Raw genomic sequence first — 19812 nt, 5'->3', positions numbered from 1 at the left:
TTCCCTAGAGCTTCTGGGGGGAGCTCGACCTGTCACCACCTTGGTTTCAGTCCAGTGACACTGGCTTCAGGCTTCTGACCTACAAAATGGTCCTCTCTAGATTCTCTCCAGAACTGTGGAGGTCAGGGAAGCGAATACCTAGGCTATCAGAGGTAGATGCTCCATTGTACTAAGCTTCTTCACAGACAGCAGTAAATCAGTATGAAGACAGAACAAAGCAGAACTAAATAAACTGAGTTCATACTGTGTGCCAGGGCTGTGCTGGAGCTTAATCACAAACTTTTATTCTGAGTCCATTCTCCTACTGATACAGACCTGGAATTTGCTATTGAATTTTTGGGGTGTGACAGCAGACTTTCACTACACTGTCTTATCCCAAATCTAGCACAGGGATTAAAAAAAAAAAAAAAAAGATGGAATATACTGACATCTATTCCTGCTCAAAAGCAGTTTCTTTGTCACAGAAACTGATGCCTATCTTTCTCTTTTGATTTTCCATTTTTTTTTTCCATCTTGTGCATTAAAATGATTCCAAAATGCTGAGGGAACATCTGCTCACAACAGTATAACAGAAAGAAAGACAAGATGCTTTCCAATGAGCCTGATGGCAAAATGTTCTTTTGGTAGCAGATACTATGTACAGCCCCATAAATCTAGGCCTCAAAATATTCCCTGTAGACCTCTGAAGTCGGATAAAACTGAAAAATTACACACAGGAGTTTCCACAAAACATTCAACTCTCTAATGCCTCAAATTTTGGGGGAAAAAAAGTAATTTTCCAGGAACAAAACCACCAAGTAAATAAAGTATAATTAACATAATCGTTACCTACGATTACCACTTGTCTAGGGATGGTTTATTTTTCATTTTGGTGTCTCATTCACCAGCATTAATCAATAGGACTCTAGCCACTGTTTTCAAGTAAACATCCTGGGCACTGTGATCTTACTCCATCTTATGCCTTGGTATCTTTCTAAAACCCACCAATAACTTGCCTTAAATGGGTAACTGATCCACTGTACCCCAAAAACGTCACTTGTGGGGTGCCCGCATGACACAGTGCTAACCCATGAAGTATCTGATCAGGGGTCCTGGGATTGAGCCCCAGGTTAGGCTCCCTGCTCAACGGGGGGGCCGCTTCTCCCACTGACCCTCCCCTCACCATGTGCACCCGCTCTCTCTCAAATAAATAAAATCTTAAGAAATCACTTGTCATATGCTGACTACAAAAACTAACCTATTCATTGGGCAAATCATCTGCATTTCTCAGGGTTCACGGTTTTCTCTTCCCAAGCCTCTTAGTCTTTGACATTTAAAGAGGAAAATAACACTGAAAGAGCATCGCAATAGGAGAAAAATAGAACAGAGATACACCTCGCCGGATACTTAGGATTATCAACCACTGGGGATCTGGAACGCAGTATGAGTTGAATCATAAAATTTCTTTTTTTTAAATCCTACAGTTTCTAATATTCAATTGTTTTTGGCCAAAAAACAAAACAAAACAAAAAACAAGAAACAAGTTTCCTATGGGCCTATTCAATATGATGAATGAACCCTGCAGATAGTTCTGAGCGTCACTCTAAGTATCAGGCTCTCCTCACACACCAAACCTCTACTGGAGCTATGAACACCAGCCACCTGGACACATCCTCCCTATCCTCCTCCCCGGGGCTGTTTACTCACTGGGGAGGAGATTGCTGAAGAACAACATGGACAAAAGGGGTGAGCAGGAAGGATACGGAAAAAATAAGGGGGCACAGATAACCAACCATGTGGATCACGCTCCTGTAAAAGAAGGGCCAGGAACTTATACTGAAGAGCTCTCTCTATCCCTTTCTTCCGATGAACTCAACGAGCCTGAAACCTAGTCTTAAGAGCAAGTCTTGAACTTTTATTCTTCAAAAGTAACAATCAAGTAGTGGAAAACATTCTTTTACTTCCTTGAAAGCAAAACGAAATGAAAACACCCCAGTAGTAAATGAACAAATGAATGAATTAAAAAGTTCTGGATTTTAAAAGGCCAGAGTATTAGTGATGATAAATAAGGCAGGTCAAGGAAGGCAGGTATACAGAGTAGGGGGAGAAAAGAATTCACAGAATTTTAAAATGCAAGGAATAAGTAAAGTAGGACAAAAAGAGAAGAATGTGTGAGAATCCTAATTTCTGGATATAAAGCATCCCATGGATTATCCAATTCAGGAAACCAAACTTCTGAAAGCTTAAGTAGAGAGACTAATGTATAAAAGAGGACTGTGAGTATCTCCCATTCCAACTATGGGTAGCGTGAACACAGAATGCTAATCAACTGGCCTTGAAATGATTTAGAAGAAATGATGCAGAAAACAGGCATATATGCACTGCAGAATCGTGCAAATCAGGAGAAAATCCTACTGATTCTACAAGGCATGGATCTTTACTACCTAAAATATAACCTTTCTTTGTGAAACACTAATACAGGAGTTACTTAACAAACCTAATAGAGACAGCTCTGCCCTCATGCATGATCTTCTAGATGGTGTTGAACCCACTAAATCCAGAGAAACTGATGGAGAATAACACTTCACAGACACGGAAACCTTCAAGGAGATGCCTCACTTCAAACTGAAAACTGTCTGCAATCAAATTGGAGCCATTCTTTCATGGGTGAGACTGTGAATAGTAAATAATATTAATGGTGTTAGCGCATTTCGAAAAAAAAAAACTTGATCGCTGAAGAATTAAGGCATTAATAACCATTTCTCACTGAAGTAACACATGATTTTTAGCAGCTTTCAAGAGATGCTGATATATTATGAATTTTCTTGGAGCAACAGTCCACCAAAATATAAATCTTCGTGAAAGACTAAATATTTTTTTTAATGTGCTTGGCAAAATACTTAAATAGTTTTGAGGAACTCAGTGAACCAAAATATGGCAATTTCTCCATTCCTCTTGGTTTTAAGGATCTTGCTGTTCCATATAATAATTTGTGTCTTTTCAAATAATAGGGGAAAATAGGTCAATGTAAGTTTGCTGTGTGAATTAAAACTAGCAGTAATAAATGCATTTCTGAAAATTCAACAACGACGACGACAACTGCTAGTAGACACAGCTCTTCCCTCCTTTTCCTCATCTTGCTTTCATAGTGTAGTTCTAACATGTCTAGAAAGTGAAATTTGGTCATTTAATAGAAACGCCATCCATACTACTTCCTACTATATATAAAGGTAAGTAAAAGAGAACTTTTTCCATTCAGGAAAAAAAAAAAAAAAAAACTGCATTTCCAGTCACCTCAGTTACTAAAGTCACTTCAGTAACAGGACCTGAAAGTAATTACACCATCTTCAATTAAAGCAGGTTACTTTGAACAAAATCACAGTAACTCAAGGAGAAGGGCCAGGAACTTATACTGAGTTAGTTAGAACTTATCCTTGTTAGTTTTTAAGCTAAAACCAAAAAAAGGGGGAAACTACTGAATTTCCAGCTTTTAAGCACATCCCAACTCTGAAAATATCACTTTAACTACATGTCACTATTCAAAAACCTAATACTTCAATCTAATGTACTGCTAACTCCTTTCAGACGTCTATGCAGAAGACTTCATTTCTAATTCGCTTATCAATTCAACATACCCTGGCAGTAGATGCTCTAAGCCAGCACAGGAGGAAGGCCTGTTAGGAAAGTCCAGATAGGAAAAGCATTTTATTCACACGGAAATTTTGTTCAAAGTGAAGCCGCCAGTAAAAGGGCTCAAGGACCACAAAAGAGCAAACAGGCTTTCCCCTCTCCACCCTACTCCTCTGGAAAATGTTAACCTAGCAAGAGAAGTGGAAGGTACAGAAATGAAACCATGAATCCCCTCTGATTTTCTATCTCTTTGTTTTTCCTAAATTAATGTTATTCCACATTCCATCTAATCTTCCCTGTCTATTGCATTTATTCCTTTCATTCTACTTGTTTTCCTACTTTTACCACTTCCTTTTATTTCACTGTTGCCATTCCCCCGAGGTCCTTCTCATTTCTCTCTGGCCTCCTTATTTTCCAGTCTTCCTAAACCATCACAATTCCCTTTTGTGCCTGGAACAAATCATCCCCACCACTATGACCTGGTCTTTCCTGCCCCCTTTCTGAGCAGAACACCTACATGGAAAAGCCCCATTCTTCTGATGTGCAGCTGGAAAGGAGTGCCGATCTTGGCGGGAAGCAGAGTTAGTTTTTTGAAATGCAAATTCAGCACCAGAGGGGGTTGAAAAAAGAGGAAATCTTATAATCAACTACAGAGACATTTACACTGTTGACTTTGTAAATCCTCAATCAGAAGCACTAAGCTAGCATCACCATTGTTTCCCTTGGACCGGTCCTATTTCACACGTGTATTCTCCACTCTTCTTAACAGAATTTCAAGGTCTTATTAAAGCACCCCAAACTGGAACAGGGTGATACAGTCTGTGACACGGTGGTGTGTTGGGTTGGGCAAATTAAATTTAAACTAAAAGCCAAGGCTGCTCATGGCAAAAAAAGGATGCTCTATATAATAAATGCACTTGCAATGTGACTACAACTGTCACACTATAATAAGCTGGGCCTCCAAAGCCCTCTTCATATAGCAGTTACAGGAGGGATCCCAGAGGACCCTTCCACGGAAGGAGATCCAGTGACAGGATCCAGGCCGACATAACAGTTGGAAAGTTGCCAAAATTCCATCACAAATGGTGAGACTATTTCAGATGGAGTATTAATAGAAACGGTTTCTGGTTCCACACAGCATGTGGTGGCCAGCCTCTGTGATGCCACCCTACCCCATGACGATCTTCTCCTGGTATTCATTACCTCTGGGCCTTCCACAATGTACCAACAGACACAATATATGACCAACAGGATATGAGCAATGGGATGTGGAAGTGATGGCTGTACGACTTCTGAGGTGTAAGGAAAAACTGTGGAAGATTATGAAACCTAGTGGGTTTCCTAGTTAGCTTATCCTCTTGGGTTAACCTAACTATGCTACAGCAAGTAATATCAGTGTTGGCAAAATAAATATAGGCCAGCTGTCGTTAGCCCGAATCATCTCCGGCTAACCTCCTTCCCTTTTTTTTTTTCCAACACTAGCAAAATTGATTTGAAGCAGTCAATATGTTGAGCAAGTTCAAACATGGACCCAGGCTGGCCCAGCATGCTCTCTGCTCCTCAATCTCAGAAGAAGGCAGAGGAATGATGAGGAGAAAGGACGGGACTGCCTTCTTGCTCAGGATTCTTCGGGTTGTTAGGAGTAGCAATGGTGAAGAGAATTTGGGGGGGACTGGATGCTCCACAGAATCCTCTTGAATCTCAAGTCCTTGGCAGTCAGCATTACTCAATGCTGACCCAGCCTGCAGGATGCCTCGCCCTTCGGCACTCTGAGGGGTACGCTCCCAGGAAGCTGGGGTTCTGCTAACATGACCCACAGGAGGCAGTTCTCAGAAGCAGAAAAATGTCATGGTCTTTCTTCCCCCATGCCCTGTAACGCTGTTAAAGCACATAGTGAAGGAAATCGTGTGGACAGCTCGCGATAGTCTCTGAAGTAAGTGCTATTATTACCCCCATTTTAGACACACGAGAAGAAACTGAAGCTTTGGGAGATGAACTCTCTTGCTCAGAGGCACAGAGCTCACAAGCGGCAGAGCTGGGACAAAACCTAGACCTGCTTCTAAGTCTGGCACATTTGTGATGATGACCTCTGATCCCAGTAAAATCAGAATTCAACGTCACTAAATGAGAGAACAGCATATAAAAGTTCCAATTCAATAAAACTGAAGGTTATGTATGTACCAGAAACAAACCATATCATCACTTATACCTGCTGTTTAAAGGGCTCTTGGGAATGCCATGTATTTAGCCAACACGGGTTCTGATGTCATCTAAGTGCCTCTGCAACCAGTTCCCAATAAAGCAAAAAAGGCAGAGAAAATAATATGGGTGCGCGGAGTTAAGTACTACATATGGTAGAAACTAATCAAAATTCTGCCCTCAGTCTTCGGGTGAACGTTCATTTCAAAAGAGAACTCAAAGAATGTTTTCACATGTTATCTGTCTTTTCCTATGCAAGGGAAAAATGTCAGCCTTCAAGTATGATTTAGTGGGTTAAGACTTCTTAAATTGACATGGCAAAAATATCTCATCCTGTCTGTTCAGAGAATCATGTCGTTAACATCTTTAAAACATTCCAGACTGTGAGAACAATGCTGGGGGGGGGGGGGGCGGGGAAGAGGGCAAAAGGCAAAGAGATAAGTGATGTGGCTTGATAAAGACACACCTACACACACTAATCAGCAACAACTTGGGCCACCCTAGTTCCCTCTTTGTGGAGCCACCAGTGGGCCTTTGCACCAGCAAAGTCAGTCAAACACCTCCATAAGGAAAAAAAAAATCTGGCACCCTGGAATCCTAGCAGAAAAAGGAGTTATTCGCCCTTTGATTTCTCCGGCTCTGGCCTTGAGCGGATAATGCCCAGGTCGGAAAGCACATGTCAACAAGCAGCGCATTCCTTCTGCAGACTTCTATCCCCGGGCTCGTCTCCTCTGCATCCCACACGTAGGCAGCTGTTGCAGGAAGTCTGCTCAGACCTCAAGCAGCACTGCTCAGAGGTCTCCAAGACCTGGACGGCGCTGGCTGGCCACATTTGAAATGGAAAAGAGGGTGTTAACTGCCCAGTTTCCTGCTAGAAAGAATGTCTCTTGCATTTTGAGCCAGGGGTCCACATAGCGTCCTTCAAAAGAAAAAAAAAAATAGAAGTTATTTGGGCTTGTTTGGACTATTTTCACTTTCAGACTGTACTTGGCAGAAAGATGGGGTGAATTCCACTGACCTGAGCTCACTTTTAATTTTTTTCGTGTTTTCTTGATATTTTTGCCATGCTTAGGATTCATCCACAGCTGCAGACAAGTGAAAACACACAGGATTTATCTGCAACTACAGACCTGAGAGATGAAGCCCTGATGGGAATCCATCTAGAGGGCTGCACGTTTTCAAGCGCAGTGGAGAAAGCACGCAGCGCAGGAGGAAGGAACGAGCCCCCTGCCCTTCCACAACCAAACAGCCTGCCTGAGCACACCTAGAGGGGTACATGCTCTGGAGACAGAAGAGGTTGCAGGTGTAGGGAGCTACCAGCCACTTGCGAAGTGTGCGAGCCCCCTACGTAGCTTACACAGAAAAGCACCAGTGTTGTCTCTTACAGGGAGCCAAGACCAGAAGAGATTCCAGAACAAAATCTGCCTCGACTCCCGACATTCCAGACCTTATTAACATTAGGTTCCTCCTTCCAAACAAAGGGGACCACTGTGGCCCTCCACAGGTGCATGTAGCCACCCCCTCCGGGGCCTGTGCCATCCAGCAGGAGGATAAACTCCAAGGCCTCCCTAATGTCCACAATCTCAGACCTCTAGAGGAAAACGCCACCCCCAAACTTACTACTGTAACTCTTCTAGGCGGAATGAATAAGCTTTCCAGCTAAGTTTGGGTAAACAGACCCTGGTGGCAGGTTCTGGTTTCTGAGCAGGGATAGCAAAATATAAGAGATTTAAAAAAAAAAAAAAAAAAAGGTCAGGGAAGAGGAGGAATTAGGATACAAGAATCTGATAATAGGGGAAACTTGTTAGGGTCAGAAGGCAATTTGTGATGTCCAAAGGAGAAAAGCCTAAGAATAATGCTTTTGTCACCAGCTTCCAGTGTTACAATCAGAAATTATGACTCTCTGTGGTGGAATTTCATCTAAAGTATAACTGAATCTTTGGATTGTCAACAATTCCAAAGGGCAAAGGTCAAATGCCAAAAGTATGCTGTATCCTCATTTTCTTCTATATTTGGAATTCTTAGCATTTTGTCCCAATTCTTTTCCACACGACAGTGAAAATTCTAGAGGTCTCCACATCAGTTACTACCTATAGGTCGGCGGCACACATGGAACTCTTGCACCAACAGTATAGGCTGAGGGCCCTACCGGTGTACCACAAAAGGCCTATGCTTCCCCTTAAATCAGGCATTTTAACTGAATGCCTCCTGGAGTCCCCTCCCTTTTAAAATTTCACTCACGAATTGTGTGGCATTCAAAGGGCCAGAGGCTCTCAAGTGTTACTGTCCCCACTCCCCATCTTTTTAGAGCCTAGGGAAACACAGATAGCTGGTTTGGGTCTGGGGCAGACCATGAGTGTACGTGTATCTTACCAGCCCCTCCCTGGTGCTGAGGTCCAGATGAGGGCCTCACCTCAGGGGAAGCCTTGTGGATGCTAACAAGGACCCAGGTCCCCTGCTCCAACCATAGCGGCACCAACTCTACCTGCTTTCAGGTATATATGTCCCCAAACGTGTAGGAGGGTGGTATGGGATAAGGATCTGTATTTAGATAAGGATCTACACAAGACTGATAAAGGAGGAGCTACTCATGGGTAAGATTTTGAAAATCATTGACCCTAATTCACCAGTTCATCTTACTAAGGGAAAACTGAGGCCTAGGGAAACATAACTACCATCTCTCACAATTCTGCTAGGGTTTGAAGATGAACAAGTAACGAGTGAGAAAGATATCCTCACTCCTGGGGTAAACCCACAGATGAGGTAAAGGTCAGCAGACATGGACACACAGTGGAGATCGTGATTCCACAATCAAACATGTACTCCCTTTCTTCCCCTGTCCTATCCCAGACACAGACAGACAGACACAGACACACACACCCATAATTAAAGACACTGCTTAGGTCTCTTTCATTTTACTAGACAGTGGGACCTCACAAAGTTTTTATTTTTCACTCTGGACTCCCTTAGTCCTTTCAAAAACAGTATCAGCAGATAACCTTGTTCGCTTTTCTGAAGATGTATGTAACAGGACTACAATTCTGATCGAAAATTGCAGGATTTCAGTTTCAAACCCATAACCACTGGGTAACTTCCTTACTGTCATATGCTTAGGTTCTTACTGAGGATAAAAGGGAAGGAATGAAACTTCCTTCCCACCCAGTGACGCACACCAGTAAGTTCTTTAGTCTCCGTGATGAAAGATGACAGGACAATTTTAACTGGGTCTTGGCCACAGAATAGTCTCAAGGCCCATCAATTGGGCAATATTCTGCTGATGAGAACAAATTTTCCCATAGCCTATGATTCAGCAATTCCACTTTGGAGTATTCATCCAAAGAAAACAAAACCACTAATTTGAAAAGATATATGCAGCCCTGTGTTCACTGCAGCATTACTTATAGTAGCTACAACATGGAAGCAACCCAAGTGTTCACTGGCAGGTGAACTGGAGAGTATGTGGTGTGTACACACACACACACACACACACACACACACACACACACAGGAATATTACTCAACCATAAAAAAGAATGAAATCTTGCCATTTGCAACAACATGAATGCCCCTAGAGGGTACCGTGCTGAGTTAGAGAACGACAAATACTGTATTTTACTTATATGTGGAATCTTAAAAAAAAAAAACAAAAAAAAACAAATGAACAAATAAAACCAAACCAATACAGAGAATAGATTGGTGGTTGCCAGAGAGGAAGAGGGTTAGTTGATGAGGGAAACTGTTGAAGGGGATCGAGATGCACAGACTTGCAGCTATAACATAGGTAGGTTACAGGGAGGCAATGTGTGGCATGGTGACTACAGCCAAGAATGTTGTATTGCAGGCACGTGGCTGGCTCAGTCAGTTAAGCGTCAGCCTTCACTGCAGGTCATGATCTCAGAGTCCTGGGATCAAGCCCCACATCAAGCTCATCCCTGCTCAGTGGGGAGCCTGCTTCTTCTTCCTCCTCTGACCCTCCCCCCCTGCTGGTGCCCACACACTCTCTCTCAAATAAATAAATAATTAATCTTTTAAAAAAAGATTAAAAAAAAGAATACTGTATTGCAAATTTGAGAATTGCTAAGAAAGTGAATCTTTAAAATTCTCATGACAAGAAAATCTTTTTTTAACTTTATGTGGTGACAGACAGTGACCAGACGGACTGTCGTGACCATTTAGCAATGTACGCAAATGTCCAGGAATGCAGGGTGTAGCCTTCCAAGTGTTAGAAGGAAGGCGCTTCTGGCTTACAGGGGAAGGAGCTGCAGGAGGAGGGCTTGAAAGGGAAGAAAGAAGGCAGAGAGATCCCGGTTTAGAGAATGGGATGTCCTGGATGCAAGGTGATCCTACGACTACAGGAGGGAGACAGCAACAAGGGTGACCGTTATGTTGAGGTGTTAAGAATTGAACTAGGCTACTTTTAATATTTAATAGAGAATTAAAATACCAATTTTACAGATGATGATACAGAGATTCAGGGAATACTAAAAGCAAATAGTTAGCAAGTGACAAAGCCGGATCAAGTCTAGGCCAAGTATGCCTGCTAACAAAGTCCCACCACCCTATGCCCACAACACACCATTAACTCCAAGGTAATACAAAGAAACAAGAAGCCTACATGTCCCTGAGGGTGACGTGGGCCTCTGTCCTGCCTCGGCTGTTTTCTTGAAGGTAACAGTAAATGAAAGGAGGGGCCGGCTGCAGAGCAGTACCCTTAGAGGTACAGCAGCTCTTCCTAGGGACAGAAACGGTACAACAGCTCCGTGTGTGTGTTCAAACAGAAGACCTGTTCTAGAAAACAAACCAATTAAGAATACAGAATTCATTCCACAAATATTTGCTGTGTACCTACTGTGTACCAGACACAGTTTCAGTAGGTGAGAATGGCGAAGTAAAGTTCCTACCTCCTGTCGTGTGCAACTTACTGAACCACAGCTACCATAACCATCCTTAATTTTAGGACAGTAGTTCTTTATGTTGGCGGACATTATTCCCAGGGGAGGCCTGATTAAAACAACAAGTACCATGAAGCCAGATCAGGTGAAGAGATTCTGATTTAGTAAGTCTGAAAATGAGGTTTAGAGATCTACTTTGGTTTTATGGTTTGTTTCTGAATCCAGAATGTGATTTTATTTCATTCTACTATATTTTCTTCAATTATATTCTTGTCTATACATTGATTCATTTGCTTATTCTTTAGTACTTTATTCTATCTTTAAAAGATAGCTGACTCATTTGGTTTTTTTTTCTTTTAAAATATTTACAACTTAAGTTTGCACTTCCTAATCCTCTTTATGTACCCCCCTCCATGTACCCTCTGGCAACCACCAGTTTCTTCTCTGTATTTAAGAGTCTATTTATTGTTTTTTAGATTCCACATATAAGTGAAATCACATGGTTATTTGTCTTTCTCTGATTTATTTTACTTAATAATGCCATCCATGTTGTTCCAAGTGGCAAGATCTCATTCTTTTTTATGGCTGGGTAATATTCCATTTTATGGATTATATATACCACTCTTCTCTCTCTATCCATACATCTATCAATGGATATGTGGGCTGCTTCCATATCTTGGCTAATGTAAATAGCACTGCAATAAATACAGGGGTATGTATTGTTCCAAATTAGTGTTTTTCTTTGGGTAAACAGTCACAGTTTTAATTTTTTGAGGAACCCCCCATAGTGTTTCCCACAATGGCTGCACCAGTTTACACTTCCGTAAGCAGTGCTTAAGGGTTCCTTTCTCTCTTTGTGCTTGCCAACACTTGTTATTTCTTGTCTTTTTGATATTAGTCATTCTGACTGGTATGAGTCCACATCTCATGGTTTTGATTTGTGTTTCCTAATGAGCATCTTTTCAGGCACCTGTTGGCCATCTTTATGTCTTCTCTGGAAAAAAGTCCATGCAGGTCCTCTGCCTATTTTTTTATCGGATTGTTTTTGGGTGTTGAGTCATATAAGTTCTTTATATATTTTGGATATGAACCCTTTAAAAGATCAGATGTATCTTTTGCAAATGTCTTCTATTCAGTAAATTGTCTTTTACTTTTGTTCGCAAAAGCTTTTCATTTTTGTGTAGTCCCAATCGTTCATTTTTGTTTTTCTCTCTTGCCTGAGGAGACATGTTCATAAATACACTAAGGCCCAAATCCACAGATTATTGCCTATGTCTTCTTTTTAAGAGTGTTATGGTTTAGGGTCTCACATTTAGGTCTTTAATCCATTTTTAATTTATTTTTGTGTATGGTATAAGAAAGTGGTCCAGCTTCATTCTTTTTCATGTAACTGTCTAGTTTTCCCAGCACCATTTATAAAAAAGACTTTTTTCCTCATTGTATATTCTTGTCTTCTTTGTCACAGATTAGCTAATCATAGGGACACCTGGGTGGCTCAGTGGTTGGGCTTCTGCCTTTGGCTCAGGGCGTGATCCTGGAGTCCCGGGATCGAGTCCCACATCGGGTTCCCTGCATGGAGCCTGCTTCTCCCTCTGCCTGTGTCTCTGCCTCTCCCTCCCTCTCTCTCTCTCTCTCTTTCATGAATATAAAATCTTAAAAAAAAAAGATTAATTGACCATAAGCATAGGTTTATTTTTGCACTCTTTATTCTGTTGCACTGATCTATTTTTCTGCTAATACCAGACTGTTTTGATTATTATAGCATTGTAGTGTATCTTGAAATCTGGGTTTGTGATACATTCAGCTTTGTTGTTCTTTCTCAAGATTTCTCTATTTGAGATCCACACAAATGTTAGGATTATTTGTTCTCGTTTCTGTGAAAAATGTTATTGGTATTTTGATAGGGATTGCACGGAATCTGTGTATGGATAGTTTGAACATTTTAATTTTTAATTCTTCAATCTCTAAGTATAGAATATCTTTCCATTTCCATCAATTTCTTTTTTGGTGTCTTCTTCAATTCCTTCCATCAATGTCTTAGCTTTCAGAATAGAGGTCTTTTACCTCCTTGGAATGTGGTCTTCTCAGATTGGCAAGTTTTTTCAGTAATATGCATTTAAGGTGGCTTTACCTCTTTTCATGCTTTAACAGCATTAGGAAATATTCCATTGTCTGCATATACCACAGTTCGTTTACTTACTGGAGGACATCTACGTTGCTTCCAAGTTTTGCCAATTATGAATACTGCTGCTATAAACACTTCTGTGTCAGTTTTTGTCAGGACTTGAGTTTTCATTTTTGAAAATGAATACTCAGTTTTTAAATCCAATGTGTAAACCTCTCAGATCCTTATGGAAATGAGGCAGAAAACATAATACTCTATCTGATTATTTCGTGGCTAAACCATATGGAGTGTTGTACTTAGAGTGGTTTTGAGGAGGTAAATAATGCAATGAGAAAAGAAGCAATAGACCAAGTTCAGACTAAATCTGAGAAAATAATTTTTTTCTAATTTTTCATTGTAAAACACACACTCCCCTAAGTGCATAAAGTGATCTTACTGTTACTATCATCATCATCATCATGTTTTCTATAAAACAGCAAAGAGCTTAAGGTGCTCAAAATAATTATACTCTCATTCATTATGTATAAGACCAAAATGTTTGTAAACACATAAATGTTAGGAAACATTTCAGTTTCCTAACTAAATTCATGCTTTGTTAAATAGTATAAGAATAATGCATGATAACTACATAAAACTTTGAAAAAATATAGCAAAGTATAATGAACAAAATTAAAAGCATCTATAATACATTTCACTCTGAGAAATTACTGGTTGCTTTTTACTGTATCTTACTATTCCTGTTTTTAATGCTACAATTCACTCATAAATAAAATGGGGGGAAATGCTAATGACAACAGCTGGTTTTACCTCAGTTTCCTCAGCCCCCAAAGAATCCAGTCTTCCCCAAGAATCCAGTCTTCCCTACACAAATATACACAAATTCCGTCTTTGTCATTCACAAACACATTCTCACACACACAGTCCCATTCCTACCTGGATGAGGTCTGATAAAAGGCAGGTGCATATTTAATGAGGGCTATAATCACTTCTTATCCTGGCTTTTATAGTTGCTCATGTCTTCCAGATTTATATTTGAAAACTCACATAGCTTTTAAAAATGTTCCCTTATTCTGTTTCAATTAAGTCAGCCTTCTCCACATGCCTACATCAAAATCCTGTTTTTAACTCCTGTGGCATCAAGAGGTTGTTTCTAAATCTTGGCTAAACACTTGATTCCAAGCACATATACCTTCTTCCCCAAATTAACCGATCCACAGCCCCAAGAGTAATCAACAAAAACAAAAAGCCAAAAAAACACATGCCCTTTGGAGCTGATGTCTCATATGGAGTGACCTTACTTCTTCCATCTCACGCCTGGGCAGTGAATACTTTATTCAGCAGGCAAAGGTGGTGGTGGTAAGCAAGAACGGATGCCTGAAACTAAGCAGACATGTATTCCTATTCCACAATGATAAATTTCACTACAGAACCAAGTAATTACATGTGGTTTTATGAGGTGTAATTATTTTCAGAGTTAAACTAGCCCTACACTTCTCAGAAAGGCTCTTTTACTTTGGATCTCCTCCCTGTCTGTCTATTTGGAGGGAGACAACAGGAAGTGGGCTAATGTGACAAAACCTATTCGGGTCCTGGTTTCTGAGGTTACGTAAAATGTCACATGGCACTTGTGACCAAAGGATATTTCTGCCACAAACTATTAATTTAAAAACAAGCAGGGGGTTGGGGGAGATACAATATTCTGCTCTTATTCAGAAAATGATCTGAGAAGGGCTCCCCAGTCATTTCTGGGAGAAAGACCAACGACATGACACTGGGATCGAAAAGAGGTGTTTTTCAGGCTCCAGTCTCCATGCTTTACTCTGTATGGCACGCATCTCTGCACATTACCTTGCAAATCTGAATCATTCGACTTTGGACTGCTTCTTGCTCGCCGCTCTGTCTTCTTGATTCCCGGCCCGCCTCCGCTGCCGCCTCCGCTGCCACCACCGCCACCAGCGCTGTGGCCCTTCCCGTAACCATTGTACACGGTTGTGCAGTTGCTCTTGTAGATAGAAGACGGAGGACTGTTGAGACGGTTCTGGCGGTCGATCTGGCGGTCTTTCAGTTTTTTGTGTGGAGGCTTGCTGTACTGGTCTTCCCGGGTAATGTAGCTTGACATTCCATACAGTGGTATAATTTCTGAAACAGACGATTAGGACAAATGCAGGCTCAGTTTACACTCTAAATAAGAAATCTTATGTGATCAAAAGACCTGGCTCCTGAAGGAAGACATTTAACATAGTACTGGAGTAAACAGTTTTCTAAATCCTATACATATACGAAATACATGTTTTAAAATATTCCCATTCATTTTGAACCAATCAATGGACAATTGTTAAAAAACATATTGTGTGAAACAACCAACTACATTGTGTGTTCATGAACATTCTAGAAATTATGTAAAATACTGAAGACAAGGTTACTGTCCATAAAGAGTTCATGATCTAGTTGAATTTATATGTAAATTTGATTTTGCTATCAAAGCCACGGTCAAAATGTTTTTAGTTGCAGTATGTATTTTAAAAAATCAGAAAAAACAAAATACCCCCATAAATGTGTCCTTAGAATCAAGATACTTAAAAGTATACTCATCCTTACAGACAAGATAGCATTTCTATTGAAAAGTGTATAGCAACCAGAATCTAAGGAGTTGGTTGTGGCATCTGAAAGAGGCAACATTTGAATAAAACTTACTAAGATGATGAGATAAAAAATTTCCATTAAAAATAACCAAAGCTCATGGAATCAAGGGAAATGCTCAAGGAGAAATAGTAGGGGTAAACACAAGCCATCTCTGCAGCCTGGTGCCACACATAATAAGCTGTGGTCTCAAACTTCTATTTTGGACTAATTAAGAGGCAAGACAAAAACGGACTAGTAGAATGTCACCTGGCTTCCCTATGTAGAATGGGAGCCTACAAAACAAATTCATGATCTGAGAGGAAAACATTTATTTTAAATTAAAAATGTTAAATCAATTAAAAATATTTAGGCACTAATAAAAATGACAATATATAAGAGAAATTGGGTCCTTAAATGTTTATAAGAAAAAAGGGCCTGACCAAATAGAATGAACAAATAAATTAGCATTCCAAACTAAATACTTTGGAGAGCAAAAAGGTAGCATTCCTAATCATGTTTCTGGACAAGAGATCTAAACCAGGACTGTTTTAAGCATACCAGGACTGTGCATACTGACGTTTCAATTATCAGTGGTAGAGCTCCACTTTTCTTTCTGTTCATATAGCTTAAGGAAAATCTTTAAAAAGCAAATCTTCACAAGGTAACAAATTTGCACTAAAAAAAAAAAAAGTGAAAAAAACAAATGCAATCCGATTCAAAGAGCCTATGCCTAGGGCTCTGGGGTGGCTCAGTTGGTTAAGCGTTGGACTACTGATTTCAGCTCAGGTCATGATCTCACAGTCATGAGATCATTGACCCCAAGTCAGGCTCCCCACTCAGCAGGGAGTCGGCTTAAGATTCTTTCCCTCTGTCCCTCCCCACCCCACTCATGCTCACTTTCTCGCTCTAATATAAAATAATCTTTAAAAAAGAGACAATGCCCAATTAAATCATATCCAAATATACATAAAGGATGGCAAATGTTTTAAGTATCACGACGCATTACACTTGAGATTTAAGAATATTCACCGTGGACACTAACATAATACTCTCTTAAAACATGTTGAAATTTTACTCCTATGGTGTGGGAAATTAAATGTTTAATTTATTTTTAGATATGCACATCGGGAAGTAAGGTAAGGAAATGTATAAATGGGTTTTTATCTATACAGCAAACAAAAGGATTTTGTTTTTTGCTTTCTTTAATTTGAAATCAATGAGGCACTTTTATCTGTACATTAATGTATTATGTTATTATAATGAAATTAAAGCAAAATATCCTATGAAACAAAGATGCTATTTTTTTCTTAATTCTAATGACCATTTAAATCATACTGTCTAAATTTGCAGAGGATAACATTTACAAAACATTAACTATGTGGCATCCTACTAACACACTGCTGACCTAATGGAGATCACACATTGTCCATCAAGCAATTAGACAGTCACCAAGGCTTTTGGTCGTTAAGCTCAGACCAAATCAGAAAACTCTGCCAATACTCAAATATTTAATGGACATTGTGTCAAAGCATTGAATACTTTTTAAAAAATGATAGTTAATTTTTTTCAGATTTTATCCAAATGTTTTCAAGGCATCTCCTCACTACTCTGATGTTTTAGGGTGTTATGTCACTAGGCAGGAAGATTACACTAATACAAAACTATTGATGCCATCATTTTTCCATGCCCCACCATAATAGCACTTCGTTCTTTTGAATTTTATATTAAATTTCTAAGTACTAAACAACCAACCAGCCAACCAAAACAACAAAAACAAATTCTATCCCTAAATTGGAATAGAAAATTCCACTTAAAGTAACCATCTCAAGTTTTTCTTTGGCTAATAAGAAAATAATTATAATGTGAGATAAACACATAGGAAAATATATATACATCCACACACATATATAATTAGTAAGAGAAAGTGAGGTGCTAACTTGCTATGGTGTAACAGCAATCCTTGTGTTCAAACCAATATAAAAAATGTCTGAAGTGATAAAATGCTTCAATTCATAGAAGAAAATCACTTTGCAAAGCCTTAGACAACTTAAACGTTAAAGTCTGATTTTTACCCTCACTTAAATGGTTTCTTAGACTTATCCTTTTTAGGCTAAACCAACACCAAGGACAAAACTAGAAATACACAATGGCATGGATGCCTAGGCAACAATGTGCCACAGTTCTGCCTCAGGCCACTGTCACATTAAAATATGTAATGGGACACAAGAACATGTGATACATCACTTATTTCTCACTACAGTAAGAAGTGGCTATCCCACTCCCTTTTCTTTGTGTGGTGGGTGCAACAGGGGGCAGAATTTTGGAAAATATAAAGAGCTGCAACCCACAAAGGAACCTTAGCAAGACATGCTTTGAGACAAAGAAAGCTAGGAATTTCTTGGGAGCTGACTACGCAGCAGGTAGATCCCCTTCCAGCAGGCTCATTACAGAAGATACAAGGGGGGCTCTCTGGTTCTCCTAAGCTACTTCCATGTTGTGACCAGTTTCAACAGCTCCCAGTGCCAGCAATAATCTACTCACCTTGCTCACCGTATATTGTAGGGGGAATATGGTGCTGAGGAAAAAACTGAGGCGGCATATCTCCAGGTCCAGTAACAGGTGGGTAGTAAGCCGTGTGTGAGTTATGAATAAAATGGGGGTGGTGAGTCAGGTAGGGGGGTAGGTGATGGGTTGGAGACATGGCTGAGGGGTAGCTTGGGGGGTAACACTCAGGAGACTGGGGTGTGACCACCACCCGGCGGACTCCAGTATTGTCTTCGATCACCTAAAGTAAACAGCAGAAAGAAAGAGTGTTGTATGTATTATCAGCAAACATCCTGTGAAAAAATGTATGTTACTTCCCTTAATATATTACTTCCCTTAATTTTCTCCCCTTATGGAGAAAAAAAAAATTGGTGCATGTTGAATTCTGGTTCCCTAACTAGTTAAATGAGTTTTAGAAATAATACCATTTAACAAAATTTATGAAAATCAACTTTTCATCAACCACTTGATTCTGATTACACAAAACTTTTTGGAGAGATCAACGGCTTGATAGTAAATCTTGTGTGTCTCACAAACTTTTCCAAGAACACTTGGAAGACGACTTCTGAAGATTTCATCCAAAACAAGCAAATTTAATGTGTGATTTAGTTGATCTGAGGAATGACTTTGAATATAACTAATGGTTCAGTGGTTCTCCAGAAAGAAGAGATTTCTGAGGAACATAAATGTGCTTCACTGGGCAGAGCTTTCCAGATGGGCCTGATGACACTTGACCCATTTCTGCCTTAGCATGACAGTTCCATTCGTACAAGGGCTTCAGGAAATAAAGGGAACATTAACTTCAGAGGCCATAGGAGTATCAAAGGTTCATTTAATCTGGGACCAAGGGCAGCCCCGGTGGCGCAGCGGTTTGGCGCCGCCTGCAGCCTGGGGTGTGATCCTGGAGACCCGGGATCGAGTCCCACATCGGGCTCCCTGTGTGGAGCCTGCTTCTCCCTCTGCCTGTGTCTCTGCCTCTCTCTCTCTGTGTCTATGACTAAATAAATAAAATCTTTAAAAAAAAAAAAAAAAATCTGGGACCAAGGGGGTACCAGGGTGGCTCAGTGGTTGAGCATCTGCCTTTGGCTCAGTTCATGATCCCGGAGTCCTGGGATCAAGTCCCACAGTGGGCTCCGCACAGGGAACCTGCTTCTCCCTCTGCCTATGTCTCTGCCTCTCTCTGGTAAAATCTTAAAAAAAGAAAAGAAAAAAAAAAAAAAAAAAAACCTGTGACTAAGGATACAGATGAAATGAGGGTATTCCAACCAATAAAAAACTTGAACAATATCAAATCAAGATGGGCACCTTTGCTCCCAAGATGTCCTGATGATGTAATGGGTGCTGTGAAGGGAGACATTAGGACAAGGGACCTACTCTGAACAGAGTGAGCCCATCAACACTCTACCCATGCTGTCTTCAAATGCTTTCTAATTCCCCCAAGGAAGGTCGCTAAGGCAGTACAGTAACAATGTTTCTTGCCTCTCTGGCCAACTCCATGAAACCTGCTCTAAAAACAAACATATTTGTTGAGATGTAAGATAAGAAATAATACAACAAATACCATAATCAACCGGGCAAGCTGAGGAACGCAGAGAGCAAGAGCAGAGAAAGGTAGAATCACAGGGATGCTTTAGGGATGTGAAAGAACTGGTGGTGCTGGGACAGCTTCAGGGAAAGGCCTCTGCTGGGTCAGGGCCGTGTCAGGAAGGGGACAATCGGGGCCTAAGAGTAGACCTAGAAGCCAAGGACACCAGCTGGTCTAATCAAGTATTTAAAACAATCAGGCACACACACTGGTAGGCAGCTTGCTTTTTTTTTTTC

At 40.4% G+C, this 19812-nt stretch overlaps 1 protein-coding gene across 1 annotated transcript in view; it reads right to left on the bottom strand.

Annotated features, from left to right (window-relative positions):
* Positions 1-19812, bottom strand: part of FNDC3B (fibronectin type III domain containing 3B) — a 338585-nt gene that overhangs the window by 121031 nt on the left and 197742 nt on the right. Inside the window, exons 5-6 of the mRNA XM_077880348.1 lie at positions 17989-18232; positions 14674-14964 (exon numbers count right to left, since the gene is read on the bottom strand). Of these exons, the coding sequence (XP_077736474.1) occupies positions 14674-14964; positions 17989-18232 (535 nt within the window). The remainder of the gene's footprint in view (positions 1-14673; positions 14965-17988; positions 18233-19812) is intronic.

This window comes from Canis aureus, chromosome 31, assembly GCF_053574225.1.
Source record: "Canis aureus isolate CA01 chromosome 31, VMU_Caureus_v.1.0, whole genome shotgun sequence".
Lineage (NCBI taxonomy): Eukaryota > Metazoa > Chordata > Mammalia > Carnivora > Canidae > Canis > Canis aureus.
This window is presented reverse-complemented; position numbering and strand designations above follow the sequence as displayed.